The sequence below is a fragment of the Oncorhynchus tshawytscha genome, linkage group LG29 (assembly GCF_018296145.1).
Source record: "Oncorhynchus tshawytscha isolate Ot180627B linkage group LG29, Otsh_v2.0, whole genome shotgun sequence".
NCBI classification, from domain to species: domain Eukaryota; kingdom Metazoa; phylum Chordata; class Actinopteri; order Salmoniformes; family Salmonidae; genus Oncorhynchus; species Oncorhynchus tshawytscha.
Genome location: NC_056457.1, coordinates 14,790,523 through 14,813,449, shown reverse-complemented (window position 1 = coordinate 14,813,449; position 22,927 = coordinate 14,790,523). Strand labels below are relative to the sequence as shown.

Genomic DNA, 22,927 nt, shown 5'->3' with positions numbered 1-22,927 from the left:
TGACGTCGTAATAAATGTGTGGTGTCGTAATAAATGTGTGGTGTCGTAATAAATGTGTGGCGTCGTAATAAATGTGTGGTGTCGTAATAAATGTGTGACGTCGTAATAAATGTGTGACGTCGTAATAAATGTGTGACGTCGTAATAAATGTGTGGTGTCGTAATAAATGTGTGGTGTCGTAATAAATGTGTGACGTCGTAATAAATGTGTGGTGTCGTAATAAATGTGTAATGAATGAAATGAAATGTCCTTTTGAATACAGAAACGTGCAATGAGCTAATTTATCCTTTCATGCTTTAGAAAACAAACAGACATCTCCAACAGACATTGAAACACAAGAACAGTAATACTCTCTAGCCTAGAGAACATTATCTCCCTTAAATGTTGCCCGGAATCTCAACTATACAGTGTGGAGTATTGGTTGGGGATTATGCATAAGGGGATCTAACACTGGTTCATTATGAAAGATGAATTGCAACTGAGAGGTTGAGGCTGCATGTTACATATGTCACATACAGCCAGCTAATGGCAGCAGGTGCACTCTCCTTTTTAAAGGAGACAAAGTTTATCATTCCCTCCAATCGTTCAAAGAAAGTCTCTTAGAGTAGGTTTTGTTACCCACACAATCTGTACGGATGTTAGGTTTCAAGAAATGAGGACAGAATATTAATTTGCAGTTCTGTATAATATATTTATTCAGACAAGAGAAGATTGGAAACACGTCTGTTCTCGGAGTAAAATGATCTTATTGAGAAATGTGTATTTATACATGCAGAACTAGTTACAGTATGTACAATGCATAAAGTCATTGGATCAACTGCAACAAACTTTGTCAAGATCAACTCCAACTGGTTGCCGACTCCTGCCAGATTTCCCTTGTCGGCCAACGGATTCGAACCGGCAAAACACTTACTGGCCGGCTTCTCTAACCTTGAGCCTCCTTCTGCCCCTCAGTTGGTGATTAACATGAATATTTTTCAATCTTGCAAGTGACCCCACTTTACACAGTAGTCTAATAAATCTCTTTGATGTAAAAGCCTCTCCGATTCACAAACAAATAACTTCCCAACTAATTTATCACTCACAGTTCAGTAAACATAAAGTAGTTGCTGTTCTTAAATCAGATCTGTAATACTCTTTGCTTTAAAAGTCTGTATCAACTACTATCACCGGTGGTTGATTTTCCTGAATGTAAGGGATGAGTGTGTGCCCCAATCCCCTGTTTACTGATTGCCACGTTTCTTAGCCATAGCCTTGGCTAGTTCTGACATGAAGTCCCCACCCCCGGGCGCTGCTAGCGGTGGTGTAGTCCTCTTGGGTGGAGGGGGGCCTGTTCTCCTCACCGACGGGGTTGATTGTAACCCTGCCGAGGCAGATGGTGGCGGAGGTGGAGGCGGGGGTGCTCCAGCCCCTATATTGGACTGGCGAGGCGGAGGTGCTGGTAAGGAATCCCTGTTGGTCACAGGGCAGAAGGCAGGATCAGGTGGTGGAGGTGGTAGGGGAAAACCTGGGTCCGGTGGTGGTGGTGGTAGGAAGCTGACTGGAGGTGGAGGGGGTAACGAGCCGGCACCTGGACCGAATCCAAGAGTTGGAGGTGGGGGAGGGAGGAAGTCTGGCGGTGACTCAGAGCTGTCGTCCTGGGAGAGAGATGGAGGTGGTGGAGGGAGGTTGGCCATGGATGTCGGTGATGGAGGGAAGCTGGTGGGCAGGCTGGGCAGTTGTCGTGGGACAGAGGTTGCTGGTGGGCTTTTCTTGTTAGCCAGGGGCGGTGGTGGTGGAGGCAGCACTGGGTCAGGAGGTGGCGGGGGTAGGATCTGTGTAGGTAACATGGGTGGTGGTGGAGGCGGTGCATTGCCAACCTTGGCCACAGGTTCTGCAGGGGGCTGGGGAGCATGTCCATTGGCCTGACCAGAAGCTTTGGCTGGAAGAAGAGCAGAGAGAAACAGACAAGCAATAAATAACATCTTTCATCTTATCAATACAGTCATTAATTCAAGTTTGATTTGAAGGGTTCTTGACTTTGTACACCCAGTATAGTAAAACAATGATGATCTATCCATTGATAACCTTTTTGCTCACAGCTAATCTCTACCAGCAGAAAGGGGGTTTACTAACCTTTCGTGGTGGGGGAAGGTGTTGACGGAATGGACGTTGTACCGGCAGTGCGGTTGGTCCATGCAGTGGTGATTGCAGCCTTCTTCATCGAAGTTTTGTAGTTTTCGTACAGAGACTTGCCATACTGAGAGGGACAAACACCAACCGTTACAATACACGCAAGACCACCAAACCCTGTCTGTCTAACACGTCGCCGTTTATGTTTATGCCTTAGATATACAGGCTGTCTGCATTCACCTTTGCGATGCGTATCCCAGTCACCCAGAGATTCATGGTCCAGGCGTCATCACAGCACAGATACTTAATATACTGAGACTCTTTCTGGATCTGGGGGTGCTGAAGTTAGGGATGGGGATGGAGAGAAAGGACACATCTTTAGGGTAGCGAATCAGTGGGACAAAAGGATTGCGTCACCTCCAACGCAGGTTTTTTGTATCACTACCCTGTATGAGCTTACAATGTTGTTGGTTTTTTTTTGGGGGGGTGATTCCAGCCATATGATCTCTAAAGTCCTCGAATGTAGATTGAATAAAAATATCAGATATCCACATTAGCAGAATTAAGGGTTACAGACTGATGACAGTGGTGAGATTTAAGATAGTGAACTCCTCCATATTGAATGCGTCACTGAAAAGCTGTTGAAGCTCCCCTTGCCGTTGTTCAAACACAGCAGTTAGTATGAGATCATTGTCTATCTGAGAGAAAATGTCTTGACTTTGCTGTAGGGCCATTACCACACACTGATTGGTATGTTTCAGTGTTTTCCACTGTGAAGCGGAATGTGCCTGGTAGTGCCACTAGGGGTCACAGTCTGTTTAAAATTGTGGGCCAGTGCATTTTGTTTTGGTCTTTGTTTTGGTCTCTCAGTGTTGTAAAGCTCACCACTGGGCAGATGTAACCACTACTGTCTGGGTAATATACTGTGATTGAAACTTTGGAGTGTTGAACCCAGTAAACATGGGTTGTGTCACACTATAGTAAGATAAGAGAACTGTCCAGCTTGTAGTCCCAAAAAACGAAAACGAGTTAGCATGTTCTACCTCTGGTTCCTGTGTTTACCACAGACCTTATTTTCAGCGTTTATCGAAAAACCCTACAAAAAACGCATTCATTTTCCCCATCAGCTTTGGCCAACGAGCCATGGTGGAGTTAGTCTCCACTAGTGCCTACAGAAAGATGCCATTACTATTGCTCTCTGTAACATCTGAGTCTAAATGCCTAGCTCCGTTTCACTCCTTCAGGATTGCAGTATGAGCATTGATAACCCAATGCAGAGCTAGATATTAGAGACCTTTGCTAAACTTGCCCAGGGTTCCAACCTGTCTGCTGCATTGACTGAGATCATCTTCCTTCAGACTCACTTCTTCGACCCTCTGGCCTTGGGGGGATATATCTCAGTGAAATGTAATTCTGTCTCCTTCCCTCTCTAAGCTCTTTGGCTTTGATTCCCACCACCTCCTAGACCTAGAGAATAATGGTTGTTGCTGATTCAAGTGTTTCCAAGAGGAGGGAAGAAAAGAAAGAACAGTTTCAGATCCTTAAAAGACTATAACCACAAACCCATCCAATTCTCGTTTTTTCAAATCAGTCAGGAACTTGTGTTCTGAGAAGAAGTGCGGATCTTATTGAAAGATACAATGTGAAACCGAGCCAACTGAAGTGAGCCCACTATATTGCCTCCAAGTAAAGGGTTTTCACCAAGACAAACACTCTATTATGACTAACGTGTTACAAACCAAATAACCATTTTTTTTTGGGCGACATTTACACTGTTCCTCGTGCCATTCATTTGATCTAACTCACTTGTAAATTCAATGGCCTGTAAAAAGGGGGGACTTTTCACTTCCTGAAAGTAATGAACTGTCACTACATATTGAAGTTCTCAATTCCAGCAAGGCAGCTGTTGGGTTGACCACAGTACCCGTCTGTAGAGTGACATAAAAATATACCCGAGTTATTTACAATTATAATAAACAAAACCCTCACTGTGTGCTTATTTAATATGCACATGCATAGTACTTACACTTGCAGCATATGAGATACTGTACCTTTCCAAATAAAGCTATTCAATATTTAGACTATTACAGTAGCTCATAGTGGAAGAGTTAAGCTCGGTTTAATGGAGCAATCTGCAGTTCAAACAATAACAAAGAGGACACCCAGCTACTGTTAATAGTGAAAAGCTTGTGTGACGGGGCTGGAGAAAATGTAACCACTCTCAAATTCATAGACAGAGCTCTGGATGCAAGGATTGACCATTGATACCAAAAGTATAGTCTTAACCATTTTTTTGAGACGATACAGTGTTTTGTTTAGAATGACAATGTTTACAAACAAAGGAGTGAAACAAGCTCATATTCTGCGTTCCGATGGGGTACGACAGTTGAACGAAGCTAATGAGGCATCGATCAAGAATCAATGGGCATACATAATTCATTTAAAAGTCACTAAATGTACGTAGCAATTGAAGATAATATTGGGGAAGAGAAGCACTCATGTAGTTTCTCTCTTTATCTACCTTGCACTAACTGTGACTCTTAAGCCGTGAGACTAAAATGGGGTCGTCCTTCCAAAAAAAAAAGGTGCTTTCAACTGTTCACTCACCTTCAGAACAAAACAGAAATCTGTTGGGGCCTTGTATTTGTTTTTGAACTCTTTGCCATAGTACACATTTACATTGTCGAACTGGACGAAACACACCAGGTCACGAGATGTCTGTGGGGGGGGAAAAAGGTAGTCAAACTTGAATCTTGAATGACAGTATTGTGTTCGAACACTAAAGCCCAACTTCAAAATAATGTGATCACTTAATCAATGCCTTGCAACAAGAGCCAGTAGCCACTGTAGCCTTACAGTAGCACCTAAAATGTAAGGATGTCATGTATGAATGGCGTGTGTATGAATAACTGTTGCCACAAGATGAAAGATGTAAGTGAATATCGGTAGCCAGTGAGGTGCAAATACTCCAGTTGTATTTTTAGAGCGGCTTGAAGAGAATAAGGGGTTGATACGGCAAAAAGTATTAAGCACTATAACTTTGTAGTCCAAGAGTAAAGAACCTCCCAGCAGTTTCATTAAGGTCTCAGTTGACATTGAGATTTTCAGACTTCTTTTTTTCTCTTACCTTTTTTGTTGTTGTTGCGGGTTACTTCTGATCACATAGCAACTGTGTATGTATGTTGGGTTAGCTGGGAGTGTACAGTGTTCTGTTCACACTAAACTGAGGCTGACTAGGCCATATATTCAGTGGATGTGTTTTCTTTATCTGGGTTGTAGCCCAAGATGTCCCTTTTTGACCTCTGAACTTTGATCTGCTGACCTTGCTCTTCCCTTTGGGTACATAATAAATTCCAGAGGCCCGCAGCAGGAAGAGGCGCTGTTTCCACGACTTCTTGCCATCCTCCCTGAGATAGAGCACCCCCTCTAAGTCAGGCACGATGATGGAGGTCCCACAGAAGTTCTCCTGTGTGGGGAGGAGGCAGGAAGGGAGCAAGAAGTCACAGAAGGGTCACATCATTGGAAACTGCCACTCAACATGAAGTCTCACATCTTTTCAATGGTCTAGTCTACGTGGTGGTGTTTGTGCTATTTACCTCCACGAGTAACTCCTTGTCTCTGTCTTTCATGTCTTTGATAGTTTTCTTGTCCTTCTTCCACAGATAAAAGTTCTGTCGTGAGAAAAATATTAGCGTTACCATGCCTGTTAAAATATACATTTTACAACAACAACATCACGCATGGTATTTCAACCTTTATCTTAACTGATGTGAAGAGTTTAGATAGCAATAGTAGCCATGCTATTCAAGAGGGATTTAAGTGAAATTATATTTTCTTATATTCACAAGGATTTACACGGTAATCATGTTTCCACGGAAGAATAAAAGCAGTTAATAATTGTAAGAATACACAATGTAGTATTTTGGAAATGAGACAGTCCCTCACACATTTTTCCATACACTTCAGGCCTGCATATGATACGACAGCCTCTCACTGCCAACAGCCAAAACGCATTAATACATTACAAAGGGCTCTGTTGGAACAATAAACATTGTTTCAACATTATTAAATTGCCATGTCATTCACTGGCGGACATTTTGTTTGATGCATCAATGTGAAGATGACATAAAGGGGTCTGTCTGTTTTGAAAGGATATCTCATGATTGAGCAAACACTTGAAAGTAACCAGGGTTGAAATAATGGAGAGATTGATTTGCAAAAACAGAGGCCAAGAAAAATGGTCTGGTGAGTATTGAGCTGCCGGGATATCATGACCAGACCACCTCACTCTATTTGAAATCGGGGCAGTCGGCAAAACCTTTTTCAATTCTTCTTACAGAACAGGCATTTCTGATGATAACTATGCAGGATGTGTATTTGTTCTATGTTTACTCAGCACAAATTATACCCTTAAAAAGGGATTGCAGTTTGAGAAAGCAAGGTGAAAAACTCACCTGAGGGTTTTTGAAGACTTCGTATTTGTCTGGTCTCTCTTGGAAGAGAACTTTGTTTTCACTGTCCCTTGTCCATGCAGACAGTGGGTCTACTAGGTTCTCGTGTTCTTCAAAACCCCTTTCTGTCAATACAAAGGCACACAGAGCTCACACAATAACCTGTTATTCATCTATTATAATGTGTTATTATGTTAGTCCTTAGAAAAGAATATATCAGGGGTCAGTCAAATAATGATAAGATGGAGCCTTTGGCCTACCAACATGTCCTCCTTTTTACATTTACTTATGTTGTCTGAGATTATTGATAGTTTGATCAATATCATTATTGCAACACCTTTTTTTCACCGAAAAATATGCTGTAGAATATAATGGTGACCCTAACCCTGATAAAACGTCACACACAGCTATGAAAATGTACATTCTTCACTGCACACATTCATTTAGTTTTGTACGGTACTGTTATTTTTCTAAACAATTCTAGCGTATCACCAAATATAGTTTACGAGACCAATGTATCGAGCACATGGACACACATGGTTTGAAGTAGATTTCACTAACATTAAATTCTCCATGTTACAGTTCTACGCAGAATGGTATTGAGCTTAAAATGGGCCCAATAAAAGACAAGTCGCTCATTTGCTTACAGATTTAAAGTGGCATTACAACACATTAAGAGAACTATTAAGAGAACGTTCTGCCTCTTCCCACCACGTTGCCCACCCACACTCTGGTGTTTCATCATCATGTCTGGGAGTTTCACTGTGGTTTCACCATGTTTCTCAATGACAGGCTACTAGTACTAATTAAAACAGAGACAGGCTTTAAGCATTAGCCAATCGCTTTCAGGGCTGTAGTCTGTGGCCAGGCCTATTACTGCGATTAAATGGCTGGTGAGGGTGTGAGACTTTGCTCCTAAAGGAGTCCCATAGGGGGTGGTTACTAGTTAAAATCCCATTGAACGACATTACTGTATCATCGTGGTATGTTGCAGTGCAGGATGCTGTGTATGGTGAACACATGGATGTCTCACGGAAATAAAAATATTATTTATTTAACCAGGTAGGCGAGTTGAGAACAAGTTCTCATTTACAACTGTGACCTGGCCAAGATAAAGCAAAGCAGTGCGACACAAACAACAACACAGAGTTACACATGGAATAAACAAACATACAGTCAATAATACAATAGAGAAAGTCTATGCACGGTGTGTGCAAATGAGGTAGGATGATGAGGGTGAGGCATTAAATAGGCCATAGTGGCGAAATTATTACAGTATGGCAAATTAAACACTGGGGTGATAGATGTGCAGAAGATGAGTGTGCAAGTAGCGGTACTGGGGTGCAAATTAGCTAAATAAATAACAATATGGTGATAAGGTAGTTGGATGGGCTATTTACAGATTTGCTATGTACAGGTGCAGTGATCTGTGAGCAGCTCTGACAGCTGGTGGTTAAAGTTAGTGAGGGAGACATGAGTCTCCAGCTTCAGTGATTTTTGCAGTTCGTTCCAGTCATTGGCAGCAGAGAACTGGAAGGAAAGGCGGCCGAAGGATGAATTGGCTTTGTGGGTGACCAGTGAAATATACAAGCTGGAGCGCGTGCTATGGGTGGGTGCTGCTATGGTGACCAGTGAGCTGAGATAAGGCGGGGCTTTACCAAGCAAAAACTTATAGATGACCTGGAGCCAGTGGGTTTAGCAATGGATATGAAGCGAGGGCCAGACAATGAGAGCATACGGGTCGCAGTGGTGGGTAGTATATGGGGCTTTGGTGACAAAACAGATGGCACTGTCATAGACTGCATCCAATTTGCTGAGTAGAGTGTTGGAGGCTATTTTGTAAATGACATCTCCAAAGTCAAGGATCGGTAGGATAGTCAGTTTTACTAGGGTATGTTTGGCAGCATGAGTGAAGGATGCTTTGTTGCGAAATAGGAAGCCGATTCTACATTTAATTTTGGATTGGACATGCTTAATGTGAGTCTGGAAGGAGAGTTTACAGTCTAACCAGACACCTAGGTATTTGTAATTGTCCACATATTCTAAGTCAGAACCGTCCAGAGTAGTGATGCTGGACGGGTGGGTAGGTGTGGGCAGCGATCGGTTGAAGAGCATGCATTTAGTTTTGCTTGCATTTAAGAGCAGTTGGAGGCCACGGAAGGAGAGTTGTATGGCATTGAAGCTCGTCTGGAGGTTAGTTAACACAGTGTCCAAAGAAGGGCCAGGGGTATACAGAATGGCGTTGTCTGCGTAGAGGTGGATCAGAGAATCACCAGCAGCAAGAGCGACATCATTGATGTATACAGAGAAAAGAGTCGGCCCGAGGTTTGAACCCTGTGGCACCCCCATAGAGACTACCAGAAGTCTGGACAACAGGCCCTCTGATTTGACACACTGAACTCTTTCAGAGAAATAGTTGGTGAACCAGGCAAGGCAGTCATTTGAGAAACCAAGGCTGTTGAGTCTGCCGATAAGAATGTGGTGATTGACAAAGTCGAAAGCCTTGGCCAGGTTGATGAATACAGCTGCATAGTATTGTCTCTTATTAATGGCGGTTATGATATCGTTTAGGACCTTGAGCGTGGCTGAGGTGCACCCGTGACCAGCTCGGAAACCAGATTGCATAGCGGAGAAGGTAAGGTGGGATTTGAAATGGTCATTGATCTATTTGTTAACTTGGCTTTTGAAGACCTTTGAAAGGCAGGGTAGGATAGATATAGGTCTGTAGCAGTTTGGGTCTAGAGTGTCTCCCCCTTTGAAGAGGGGGATGACCGCGGCAGCTTTCCAATCTTTGGGGATCTCAGACGATACAAAAGAGATGTTGAACAAGCTAGTAATAGGGGTTGCAACCATTTCGGCGATAATTTTAGGAAGAGAGGGTCCAGATTGTCTTGCCCTGCTGATTTGTTCGGGTCCAGATTTTGCAGCTCTTTCAGAACATCAGCTATCTGATTAAGTAAATGGCACTTTAAGGGGGTAGACTTCAATGCCAACAGAGGTAAGCTATGAGTGTACATTTGACAATTTTCCAGAACATTTGCACCATGTAACATGTACAGTAAAACATTATGTTCACAAGGACGTTTTAGGACGCAGATCAAAATCTATTTCATTTCCAATCAATCAGATATGTTTTGAGGTTTTATAGAAGCAGACGTACTGTATGCCTTGAAACAAAAATACGTTTTGTTGCGAGTGACGCGTATCTGTGTCATAGACAGGAATGTAGCATTGAGCATAGAGTCATATCAGCAGTACTTCTGGTTTGTTCAAGAGTAACAGATAAACACCCTGTCATGGAATATAGTCTTAAGAGCTAACAGTCCAAAATGTCATGTGGGTGAGGTGGCCGACATTGGTCTTCAAATAGCCCTCATGGCAAAAAATAAACCAAGTGTTGACCAATGGGAAGTTCCTTTTTCCACTCATTTCCATTGGGGTTTAGAATACATGCAAATGCACCACTGTACTCAAATTGCACTAACAGGAATTCAAAGATTATCATGAAGTCAAGTTGGGATCCGCCGTTATAGAATATGGGCAATGATTTGAAGGTTTGTCTTGACTCTCCATAAACTGACTGCAATTAGAGGAATGAGCTTAGTGTTATAGGAAACCAGAAAGGATTACAGATGATCAGAAATGTATTACATCAGGTAAATCATGATTTGCATGTTTTTCTCCAGAGCAAACCAAAGACATGGTAATGAGCTGACTGAACAAACATGTTGCCTATAAAGTCCAACAGATGCTGGGTGAGAGAGATGGAGGATTGAGGTCATGAGGACTATATTTCCGCAAAACAGGGAGGATGACTGACCGTGCCCAATGCAGGAAATGAAGCCCACCTGCCTGGTGTGTGTGTGTGTGTGTGTGTGTGTGTGTGTGTGTGTGTGTGTGTGTGTGCCTGTGTGTGGTGGGTTACATCAACGCCTCATTGTGTGCTCACCACAGCAAGGCTGTCATCGTGCCAATGAAAACACAGTCCATCATCTGGACCTGAATAAAATCCCACCTGGTATATCACCCTCTGTATGTGTGGTATAGAGTGAGCGCATTGAAACCACAGAACAGTATATATTGTGTGTGCGTGCCTGCGTGGGTCTGTGTGTGTTTGGCGAGAGGATCAGGCTCACCAAGCTGCAGCTCGGGGTTGGTCTCAGACAGGCTCCAGTCCACGTTGCAGTCACAGTGGGTCTTCTCAAACAGGTTGTCCAGAACATCCCTCACTGTCTGTCTCTCATCCACCATCAGTGTCTTGGAGCTACCGTCATGCATCACCACTTTCACCACCAGCTGCATAGAGATACGAGACATTTACAGAGATGAGCATTTAAATGTTGGCGGCATTGGAAAGTATGTATTGTGTACTAAATCCGAGTAATTCTTGTAATGACAGTAGGACACTGTTCAGGTTGTCGTTTCATGGTTTATTTATGTGTTACAGAACGAGATGTGAGCTTTTCATTAATCATGACTCACGACACCTGGTGTGTCCTATTCATGACAGCTCATAACAAATGACTTCTCACCTGCATGATAAAGCTGTAGAGTACCTGGGTAATGTATGGGTAAAACAGTTGATAGCTTCATATTCCTCTCCATATAGCTTCATAATTCTTTCATGAACGCTTATGCAGAGCTTAATTTCATAGGCTTTAATGTATATGACAGCTTTATAGCCCAGAGTGTGTTTCCAGTATGATGTTGATGAGAAAACAGTACAGGGGGGTGAGCATTGAGGTGAGCATTGAATGATCATTAGCCTCTATGGAGCTATGGTGGTCGTGGTCTTGCTATCGCCCCATAAATAAAGCCCAAAATAGACTGGAATTAAGCTCACACATCCTGGCTCATGTGGCCTTGAACTTCCTGTCGTCTGGCAACAGATCCCGACTTAGGAAGCAGAGAAGCTTCGCAGACCATCCAGAGGTCAGCCAAGTTGTGTAAACATAAAAATGTGTCTTTCGAAGACGATAGCGTCGTAGAGGATTTGTCGTTTTAGATCAGGTTTTTTCCCCCCATCTCCTACGAAGAATAATGGATGGATGTGCACCATATGGTTAAGTAGTGTGTGTAATGGATCTCTTATAGAACTAGGTGTCTTCAAACAAGTGGATTCTCAAATGAAATGTGTTCATTCTGGAACCTTGGCTTTAACCTTTAGAGCACGTAAAGGAAAAGGCCTCATTGGCGTTTGACCACAGAGAACGACACTGCAGACCACAGAGAAATGAAACGCCTCTCTGCTCAGGACAGGTGTTTCTATGAAACCGGCCAGAGACCGCAGAAAGTCTGTTTCCTGAACCTTCATTCCTGTCATTTTATATTACCATTAGGCACATAGGCCGACATGACTGCAATGTTACCTAATCTAGTTACCTTACACACTGCTTCAGGCATTTACAACAAAAATGCATTGGACCTTTATTTTGACATGGAGTCAGGATGAGACCAAGGTCTCTTTTACAGATGAGCCCTGTAATTACAAGCATATACACATCAATACAATATGAAAACAAAACAGAGATGCAATACACAGTCATTGGAAAACAAGCACATTCTTCATTAAAAAGGTCCTCAATCAGCTGTCTGAAATGCCCTAGATGCACCAATTCACCCAATTTTAGAACGTTTTGGAGATTATTCCACAAGTAAGCTGATTTACCTAACTCTGTAGACACCGAAGGAATTTCCAGAGTTAGCCATCCCTGAGACCGGCATGGTAATGCCTATGTCTAAAGCGGACGTTTTTGTAAAATAGCTTTATAAACAAAAAGAGAGAAATGCATCAACCTACGAGACTTCAAAGAGGGCCAACCTACTTTCCGATACAGAATGCAGTGATGTGCACTGAGCCTATTGCCCGTAATAAAGCGAAATGCGCTGTGATAAACCACAGTACATACATCCAATGGTTTCAATGTATTGGTAGCTGCATTCATTTTTAGATGGTGTCGTCATAGTCTGGGACCGGCAGGAATGTTGACTGAGTGATCTGCTTTCTGTTATTTAGTGAGAGGCATGACCTATATCTAAATACAAGCTCATTTTTATTCTCTGCTTCTTAACTAACTTATATATGCCATTTCGTCAGTCCAGATGCACAGATATTTATAGTCTTCGGAAAGTATTCACACCCCTTATTTTGTTGTGTTATAAAGTTTTTGTCAACAATCGACACACAATACTAATATACTGTGTCTTGTTTACGTAAGTATTCAACCCTCTGTTAATCAATACATGTTAGAATCATCTTCTGCAGCGATTACAGCTGTGAATCTTTCTGGGTAAGTCTCTAAGAGCTTTCCACAACTGGATTGTGCAACATTTGCCCACTTTTCTTTTCAAAATTCTTCAAGCTCTGTCATATTGGTTGTTGATAACCATTTCCAGGTCTTGCCATAGATTTTCAAGCAGATTTAAGTCAAAAGTGTAACTCGGCCACTCAGGAACATTCACAGTCTTCTTGGTAAGCTACTCCAGAGTAGAGTTAGCCTTTTTTTGTTATTATCTTTCTGAAAGGTGAATTCATCTCCCAGTGTCTAATGGAAAGCTTACTGAACCAGGTTTTCCTCTTGGATTTTGACTGTGATTAACTCTATTCTGTTTATTTTGTATCCTGAAAACATTCCGTAACAATTACAAGCATACACATAACATGATGCAGCCACCACTATGCTTGGAATATGTAGAGTGGTACTCAGTAATGTGATTTGCCCCAAAAATAACACATTGTATTCCGGGCAAAAAGTTAATTGGTTTGCCACATATTTTGCACTGTTACTTTAGTGCCTTGTTGCAAACAGGATGCAAGTTTTGGAATATTTTATTTCTGTATAGGCTTCCTTCTTTTCGCTTTGTCACTTAGTTTAGTATTATGGTGTAACTGCAATGTTGTTGATCCATCCTCAGTTTTCTGCTATGACAGCTATTAAACTAAATTCACCATTGGACTCATGGTGAAATCCCTGAGCGGATTCCTTCCTCTCCGGCAACTGAGTTAGGAAGAAGGCTTGTGTCTTTGTAATGACTAGGGGTATTGATACACCATCCAAAGTGTAATTAATAACTTCACTATGCTCAAAGGTATATTCAATGTCTGTTTTTTTAGCATCTACCAATAAATGTCCTTCTTTGCGAGACATTGGTAAACGTCCCTGTTCTTTGTGGTTGAATCTGTGTTTGAAATTCACTGCTTGAGTGAGGGACCTTACAGATAATTGTATGTGAAGTTTACAGAGATGAGGTCGTCATAAAAACATATTTTAAACCCTATTATGGCACACAGAGTGAGTCCATGCAACGTATACTTGTATACTACTGCCATAACAAAAGGGTTGAATACTTCTTGACTCAAGACCTTTCAGCTTTTCATTTTTTATTCATTTGTAAAAATTCTGAAAAACATTATTCCATTGTGACATTATGGGGTATTGTGTTTAAGCCAGTGACCAAAAATCTACATTTAATCAAATTTTAATTCAGGTTGTAATACAACAAAATGTGTAAAAAGTCAAGGGGTGTGAATACTTTCTGAAGGCACTGTATGAGCAAGGACACAATCAATGTTGGCACCATCCAATATTCTTATGCATAAATCATCATATACCATTTTAAGTGTTTTGGAAAATAACAAATACTTGGTTTTACCTGCATTAAGTACCAATTTCAGTTCAACAAAGCCTTTCTGCAATGGAATAAAGGCAGATTGTAGCTCTGAAAGAGACCGGTCAACTGTGGGGCAATAGCATACACAACTGTGTCTTCTGCATACAGGTGTATGTTCAAATTTCTTGCAGATAGACCAATATTGTTTTTATAGACAGTAAAAAGTACAGGACCTAAAATCCACCCCTGTGGGACACCTTTCGTATTATCAAGGAAACTTGACTTAACACCATCAGAGAATACACATTGTGTCCTTTCTGTCAGGTAGTTTTTAAACCAATTAAATGATGCCTGATCCAGACCAACTTCAGACAGTCTTTGAATTAGTAGAAAGTGGTCAACGGTATCAAACACTTTTGACAGATCAATGAAGAGGGCAGCACAGAGTTTCCAGAGTTTCCTACAATTTACCACATCATTTAAAACCAGTGATTCAGCAGAGATGGTGCTATGATTTGACCTTAAACCAGATTGATAAGCACTTAGAATGAATTTCTTAGCTAGGGAAGACATAAACGGAAAGTTGATAGGCAAGACAGTTTAGAGATCGGGCAATAAATATGTAGGTCGGAGGGGTCACCAGCTTTGTGGAGAGGAAGCACATGGGCAACCTTCCAAACCCTGGAGTTAGCACCAGAGATAATCGTCAGGTTAAAAGTATGTGTCCATGATTCCTCAATCAGGGGAACATAAAGCTGCAAAAAGAAAGGATCAAGCAGATCAGCCCAAGTGCATTTAAAAAAATGTTTAAGTATCAAGCAAGGCGTCTAGTTGAAATGAAAGAAAGATTGACTAGAAGTTGACAGATCTTTCATTGAGTAAACTAGAGGCTGGGAGACGGAAGAGCAGTTTAACTGTTTTCCAAAATTAAGAGAGATCACCAGCAGTCTAAGATAGAACTTAAGAGTGTAGCTTGATTTTATCTTTCTTAATTGAAGAAGTGCATCTATTTTGCAATTGCCTGAAAAGCTGCCAATCCGCTACTGAGTGACAATGTTTGACATGTTCCAATGTCATGTTATGATGCTGTATGACAGCTCATTACATCTATTATATAATATTAATGATGGTTTATTTTCAAAAGCATTTTTGCGGTGAATCTGAGTAAAATTGTAGATTTCACAAACCAAGCTATTTTCTCTCTTGCTAGCAGTAGTGCCTGAAAGGCCACATGTGTCAGTAATTTAGCAGACGGCTGCTTTGAAGATGTGGAAGTGTCCACAAATCACACAGAGAAGGAAACCATTTTGTCCTATGTAAGGCAGACATCAATTATCAGGATGAATGGAAACAGAAAAGAGAATGATCATTCAGCTTGACTGCTGTTCAGGGTTTTCTTTCCTTCTCCCCGAAATGCCTCTTTTGGTTGGTGGACAATGTATTGGATTTTGTATAGTGTTTCGTCCTCTGTCATGTTACTTACCTTTTTGACTTTGGCCTCTTTCAGCTTCTCCAATGCCAGTTTGATTTTGTCTGCTTTCATTTGTGCCTCTATTTCTTCCTGAAGGAAAATCAATGATTGTTTTTTAAGTAAGTGACATAGAGCACAGTAGGTTTATAATTAAGCAATAAGGCCCGAGGGGATGTGGTATATGGCTAATATACCAGGGCTAAGGGCTGTTCTTAGGCACAACGCATTGCGGAGTGGTATATTGGCCTTTTATCACAAACCCCCGAGGTGTCTTATTGCTATTATAAACTGGTTACCAATGAAATTAGAGTAGTAAAAATAAATGTTTTGTCATACATGTGGTATACGGTCTGACATACCACGGCTGTCAGCCAATCAGCATTCAGGGCTCAAACAAACCAGATTATAACAACAAATCCTTGCTACTGTATATAATGTACATTAGTCATATGTTACGTAGCATAGGTTATGAAAAACGGATGATGCTGGATGGCTATTGAATGAGGTCAGATAATGATGGACCCAGAGCCATATACTGGATACATACATCTCCATGCAGTATATGTCTCTGAATGGACCAATAGCAAAGCAGGAGCTGAGTGATGATGGACAGTATTATGGGTAGTGTTATGTGTGACTGTGATGGATACCTGGTGTTTTTCACCTCCTTCGGCGGCAGTCAGAAGGACTGTTAAATGAATCAAATCTCTCACACTAACCCCTCTATCGATCCTGTTACTCTTTCCTCCCTATCTATGTGTGTGTTTGGGCCATTACAGACAGAATCCCTGCTTTTCCCTCTGAGGTATTGTAATAGATGCCCCAGTGGCCTGGGCCAGGAAACAATCTCACTATGACTTCACTGTGAGAAGGTGGTAAATACAATACCATCCTTCCCTGACTTCAAGTGCATGTATAGCTTCATTATACAGGCCCTCTATCATGCAAGTATCTGTTTCAAGCACCTAATGTAAACAATGAGTTTGTGTTGATCTAAATTCCAATTTCCAATTCCTTTGTTGTAGTCACACTAGAAAAGAGTGTCTGCTAGAGTAAAGTGAAAAAAATGTGGATATAATCAAATGAGTCTGTGCTGTCTCTGTCAGGATGAGATGTGGCTGACAGACTTTAAAACGATGGTAGAGTGTAGCTTGTTCACTTCCTCTGTGCTCAGCTAAAGGCCTTTAGTGCTGGCCTAAGTGTCGAACCTTAGCTGACTCACCATGGAGAGCTTAGCATGCTGTGGAAGTGTAGGTGGCGAGAGAATGGGTGCGGGGGAGTCAGCTAGTGGGGCGCTAAAGGTGTTGGGGCCTCTCTCAGGTGAGGTGGGGGTGGAGAGTGAGGACTCTGGGTAGAAGCTGAACCCATGCGAAGCGGGAGGTAGGTCCGTGTGCGGCGCTTCAGCCTCTTTCTGCCCTCCCAGCTTCTCCTCTGTGTCATTGAGGTCGGCCATCAAATCGGCCATTAGTGCGTCCAAGTCATTTTCCTCCAATTCATTCAGGGATTCGACTGTGTAGAAAAGAGGAAACACAAAATGAAGCTCAAGCTACGGTATAATAACAAAGGACAGTTTGACTTTGCTATGACACAAGCTCCAGACAAATACTGCTTGTTTTGCACTGAGTGAAAGCCGGAGGCCTTCAGCTATAATTGGTGTGTCGGCTGGATCTTAATCTCTGTCTGAAATTAGAGCCTGAACAGTAGCCAGACATATTCCAGAGGTATGATTAGTAACTCTATTTCTACCTCTCTGCGTCATTGGTTCAATCTTAATTTCTGGTAATTTTCTAGGTAATTGATGTCATTCTTCCCCAAGAAAAGTGACCCACTGGAGAAATAATAGGCGTCATACTTTACCAAAGTTAGAAAAGGCCGACGTTGGCCTCTGGGATTTTTAAACTGATATCTGAGACATTTGAACACTATATTTTTAACACTGGCAGTGTTTGGTAGGGCCATAATTAGGCTTGTGATTTACCGTTCATATCAGCAAAGCCCATGGAGAAGTTCATTTCTTTGCTTGAGCTAGAAGGTGGCTCTGGGGGCAGCGTTTCAACCCCAAGACTCTGCAGGGAAAAACGAAGAGCAAAGGAGTTTAACAATAAACCAAAGACAACAACTCCAGTCCCCATGTAGCCATCTGGATTTCTAAATCCATTGTCTTGCATAGAAAACAGTTGAAGGACTAATGTCAAATTCATGAAATCAAATGAGAAATGACATTCAATATTAGGTATCTCAGGCAACATGGAGTTTTAATAGAAAACAAAAAGTGAGTGTGAAAGTATCAAGTGATCATACGTGTCTTCAAACAGTTATGCTAATGTCCACCCTGCTTATGAGTTTAACATTTTACCCCCCTTTCTTAAAGGAGAGTGTGGCTGTTTTGTTTTTTTAAACGGTGGTTCTCTCGCTGTTTCGCGGCTGCCTGGCAGTCTGAAGTGTCTTGTTGATCGTTGATCGTGTGCTTTAGTGTTACTGTCCTGTTTCTCATAAGCAGTGCTTTATTTACCCGTGGTTTCGGTCCAAATAGACAGGGAACAATCCGAAACATCGCTACTGTGTTGCCCATAGAATATCATTGTTATTATGTTACTAGCAACTCTTCAACGGAATGAGGAGTAACATATGCATCCTTACAGGAAGATGGGGTCCATAATACTGAGCACATTGTATTGCAGATCTGTGTGTATGAATAATGTATACATGTTTTTCTTGCGGGTTTGCATAATAGTCAGCAACAGCTGGCATTTGGGGGGGATCACCTTGAAGAAATGAAGAGAGATGAATGCTATCTTCCCTGGTGAGTGAAAGCACAACAGTCATGACTACTGTCAGTTTGAAACTTAGGGACATGTATTGTGTACGGTATATTAGATCGTGTGAGGTCCTTTTATCAACAGTTGTTGGGGATTTTATCTGGACATGTCTATCCTGTGTGGCATCCGTTGTGAAGATGTTTTAAACATGCAGCATGACAAATGTTACAATTCACAGGCATTTCTAACATTTCTAAGAATGTATAAACATTTGTAAGTATTTATAAAGGCTTATTCAGGGTAGTTGTTAATACAGTGTTTACAAAGGGTGAGTTACAAATGCCCAAGGCATTGCTGTTGTGTGTGGACTGAACTCACCTGTGTGAGGAGATCCATCTCCCCCAACAAGTCACTAAACATAGCGTCTATGTCGTCCATCTGTTGAAGACAAGTCAAGGGATGAGTGAGGAAGGCCCTAGAACCTATCACATTGGCAATAGGTAAAGTCGTAGATTGAGACTGATACATTACATCTCAGCACAAGAAAGCTATTTCCAACCGGAGAATGTTAGGAATGAGTTTGAGATTATATTTAAGATTGTTATGCGCAAACATACTGTATCACCTTTGAAGGAGTGCACACTAACTTCGACACACACACATCGCATTTCTTCATTTCTGTGTTGAACCGCCAACTGTAGGAGATCAATGCACTATAGAATGTTTTCATTCGTAATATGTAGCCAAGGGCCAAATGTTCTTGCTCAACCTCCCCAACATAGACTCCAGGAAGTAAAGCATGGTATGTATGACTCCAGGCATTCCTTCCTTGTCAAGACGTGCAGTGCCTTTCAAAACTCCTTTTTGGGGAACTGCATGAGTACAACAAATTATGAAAGATAGTTCATTACTTGTTTCTTACGTTGTTTGGTTGATAATCCAATAATGTGGAATTTATAGAAAGTCAATCAATCAGATACTGGAATTCACTTCCTGGTTAGGCCAAAAAAAAAAAAAAAAACTTTCAAACAGACCTTCCCCTTGCCCAGAAATGCTACACCTACTGTACATCACTGATAGAGTATGTACAGTACGTTGATATCTTAGATTGGGGCTGAGGCTTTTATGCATTTCAAATGACAGACAATATCTTCCCCTTCGATACTTTTAAAATGACCTCATCATTTGTCATTGCCTTGATTACATTCAAGACCACCTTTTAGTTTCTTAAACTCAGGAAAATAATGTGGATGATATGGTAAATTAAGTTAAAATAGTATAATTTTGGTAAATCATTAAATTAACTGAGGAAAAGGTTGAATGAGTAAGTTACACCAGAAATTATTACTCAATCACGATACCATCATTTTTTTAAACCTTTATTTAACTAGGCAAGTCAGTTAAGAACAAATACTTATTTTCAATGACAGCCTAGGAACAGCAGGTTAACTGCCCGTTCAGGGGCAGAACAACAGATTTATACCTTGTCAGCTTGGGGATTTGAACTTGCAACCTTTCAGTTAGTAGTCCAACACTCTAACCACTAGGCTACCCTGCCGCCCCTGAATTAGTTGCTTATCAAATTACGCATCAAGAAGGAAAATCCAGACCCACTTTTAACAGACATGATCAGATCCTCAGTTGTCATACTATGACTCCCATGGTACTATTGTTGGCATGAGTGTGTAGGCTTAATTTATCATGGGGCCACCTACTTTCAACATCACGAGAAGCAATCCATTTTTATTGACTTAATTCAACGTAATTGTTTTTGATTGGGAGCCATATCGAGAGCTACCGTAGTCATGATGTACATTATGCTGTCTCTTTCTCACACACAATATGTTAAGCCCCATTATCTGTTGTAGAACAAATGTTACGGTGTGCCGGACTGTGCAGTCAAAACACAAGTCGTGTTTTTCTATCGTATAATATGGCTAATTTAGTAGTGATGTAGGATTGGTGAGTTGTATAGGATATGTAATTAAATATACTCATGCGTAATTCACATACAATTCATGTCAAATCCATAATTCATATCAAAACAAACCATTGAAAATAAAATGTTTTGTCAAGACCGTAATCTACGACCAACTAGACTGGCATTCGACGAACGTTAAAACTTCTCAAGGAAAAATGGGATTCACTGCTTCATGCATGCATCATTTATATACAGGAACGTTAGTGATATCAAGTTTCTCTAAAACTATTTTAACCCATAACAGATTGAGCACTTGTTTGTACAGATAACACCTGTGTGTGTGGGTACGTGTGTTGCTCCCCCACCCTTGCTAGAATGTCCGGTGTGTCCCAAAACAGAGGGAAGTGGTTACAGGGCAACTTCCTCTTGCTTCTCGTGATGTTGAAAGTATTTGTGAAGGTTGCAGGAGATGGTAACATGCAATGTCTTTTGCAAGCACTGCAACCTTATACGCCTGATGTATTTGGTCCTCTCTAAATACCCCATGAGTTTAACATGATCATATCTTTTCAGTTTAACACTCAGAACACATGACTCTTATTTCACTCAAAATCAGATTATGGGCGAACAGTTGAAAATCCTATATTCAGTATTAAATGTGAGCAAATTCACGACAATACAGCCAAATGTAAACAAAGTTCCTTCTGCCCCTCAGATGTAGCCAGCCTGGTCTCATAGACGTAATATAGTAAACATAAATCCGGGACACTAAAATTAGTAAGACATGTTACGTTTGGTATGGTTACGTAAGGTTGGTGTTGGCTAACACTTCCCCTATCCCTAACCTTAACCTTTTTAGCTAACCCTTTACCTAACCTTAACACCTTTAGTGATTCCCTTCCCCTAACCCTAACCTTAACCCTTTAACCCAACTCCTCAACTTAACCCTAACTCCTAACCCCTATCCTAGCTAACGTTAGCCACCTGTTCGTAACATATTATACACTTTTCAAATGCAAAACATATAGTAAATATTTCAAATTCATAACATGTTGTATATTTAGAAATGCGTAACACATAATACACTTTTAGCTATCCCCTTCCACTAAACCTAACCTTAACCCTTTAACCAAACTCCTAAACTTAACCCTAACCCCTAACCCTAACCCCTAGCCTAGCTAATGTTAGCCAACTAGCTAACATTAGCCACCTAGCTAGAACTCATAATATATCATACATTTGCAAATTCGTAACATATAGTACTTTATGCAAAATCGTAACATATTGTATATTTTGAAATTCACAACACATAATATGGTTTGTAATTTGTAATATATCATAGGAAATGGGTGATGGACATCCACTAATTATTACATACCATACATATATTACGAATTACAAACCGTATTATGTGTTACTAAATGGGGTCCCTCAGATTTACATACAGAATAATACGAAATGCTCTGAGACCAGGTTGCAGCCCAGTAGCAGGGGTGTGTGTGGTTACAACTGTTTAAGACAGCAGATGAAACAAGGAGAAAATTAGACAGAGCATCCTTTCTTACTAGGTTTCCCCCACTTCTATGCTCTGTAGTTGTTTTCCACTCTGCATTGGGTTTCTGTTTTGCTTTGTGTTATGTTATGTCAACCCCAGAATATCATACAATAGCCATCTCTTGGTGATTTCTGGAAATGTCAGCAATCTACAAAACATACAAACACATTGTGTAGCTGATGTCAGTTTCCAATTAGTCCTTGGCCGTCACAGGAGGAAAGAATTAGTGTATCGGTCATGTAGATCCAGCCAGCTGTGTTTAAAAGCATCATTTTGAAGAGGATACTAAAGTGCACAGTGCCAAATCTCAAAATTGCCTCTCTGAAGTGACTGAAAAATCACTAAGGGGTTGACTTTTCAGCAAACGGTCAGAACAGGGAAAGGGAAAAGGATACCTAGTCAGTTGCACAACTGAATGCATTCAACTGAAATGTCTTCTGCATTTAACCTGAACCCCTCTAAATCATAGTGGTAACTAACACCCTTAGCTTGAATGAGAGGCCAGTGTCAGTAGCTAGAGAATGAGGTGAAACGTGAGCTAACAACACCTACAACTATCTTTACGGCATATCATATCATATCTTATATATTATTTTGCTTCAACCCCAGGAAGGTCTGATGGGGATCCTTCATAAATACAAATTCCACCTCGCCAGAGAGGACGGATTGAGAGAAGCCAGGTACAATACTCAATCCGTCGGCTCTGGTTAGTGGTTATATTCCACCCTGAGCAAACATGGTAGAAGATATTCAACAGAAATCCGTTGGCAGCAGTGACCTAGTTTATGTTCAAGACTCTATTATCTGATTGGTGCAATAACCTATTGCTGTCATGATAATCTGTGACCCCACCCCTCTACATAGAAGCCAAGAAAGCCATGTTACTGTAAGATGCTTGTCAAACCTCATAGCTTCATTTTGCTCATGATCTCCACCCATGTCAAGACATGGGCTTGAACACAGGATGTAGACAAACAAACAACTATTAAAAACAAACAGTTGAGTTGTAAGCTGCAAAGTGATGTCAGCAAAACCACTAACATCTAT

The 22,927-nt window shown here is 41.2% G+C and overlaps 1 protein-coding gene across 2 annotated transcripts in view; it reads right to left on the bottom strand.

Moving 5' to 3' along the window:
* Positions 1–666: 666 nt before the first annotated feature.
* Positions 667–22,927, bottom strand: part of LOC112227875 (amyloid beta (A4) precursor protein-binding, family B, member 1 interacting protein) — a 56,989-nt gene continuing 34,728 nt past the window's right edge. For both annotated transcript variants that reach the window (XM_024392847.2, XM_024392846.2), the window contains exons 2-13: positions 18,783–18,842; positions 17,624–17,711; positions 16,868–17,154; positions 15,658–15,735; positions 10,700–10,859; positions 6,567–6,688; positions 5,709–5,783; positions 5,435–5,578; positions 4,720–4,830; positions 2,353–2,451; positions 2,116–2,239; positions 667–1,921 (exon numbers count right to left, since the gene is read on the bottom strand). In XM_024392847.2, coding sequence (XP_024248615.1) covers positions 1,224–1,921; positions 2,116–2,239; positions 2,353–2,451; positions 4,720–4,830; positions 5,435–5,578; positions 5,709–5,783; positions 6,567–6,688; positions 10,700–10,859; positions 15,658–15,735; positions 16,868–17,154; positions 17,624–17,711; positions 18,783–18,842 — 2,046 coding nt within the window. In that variant the 3' untranslated portion in view covers positions 667–1,223. The remainder of the gene's footprint in view (positions 1,922–2,115; positions 2,240–2,352; positions 2,452–4,719; positions 4,831–5,434; positions 5,579–5,708; positions 5,784–6,566; positions 6,689–10,699; positions 10,860–15,657; positions 15,736–16,867; positions 17,155–17,623; positions 17,712–18,782; positions 18,843–22,927) is intronic.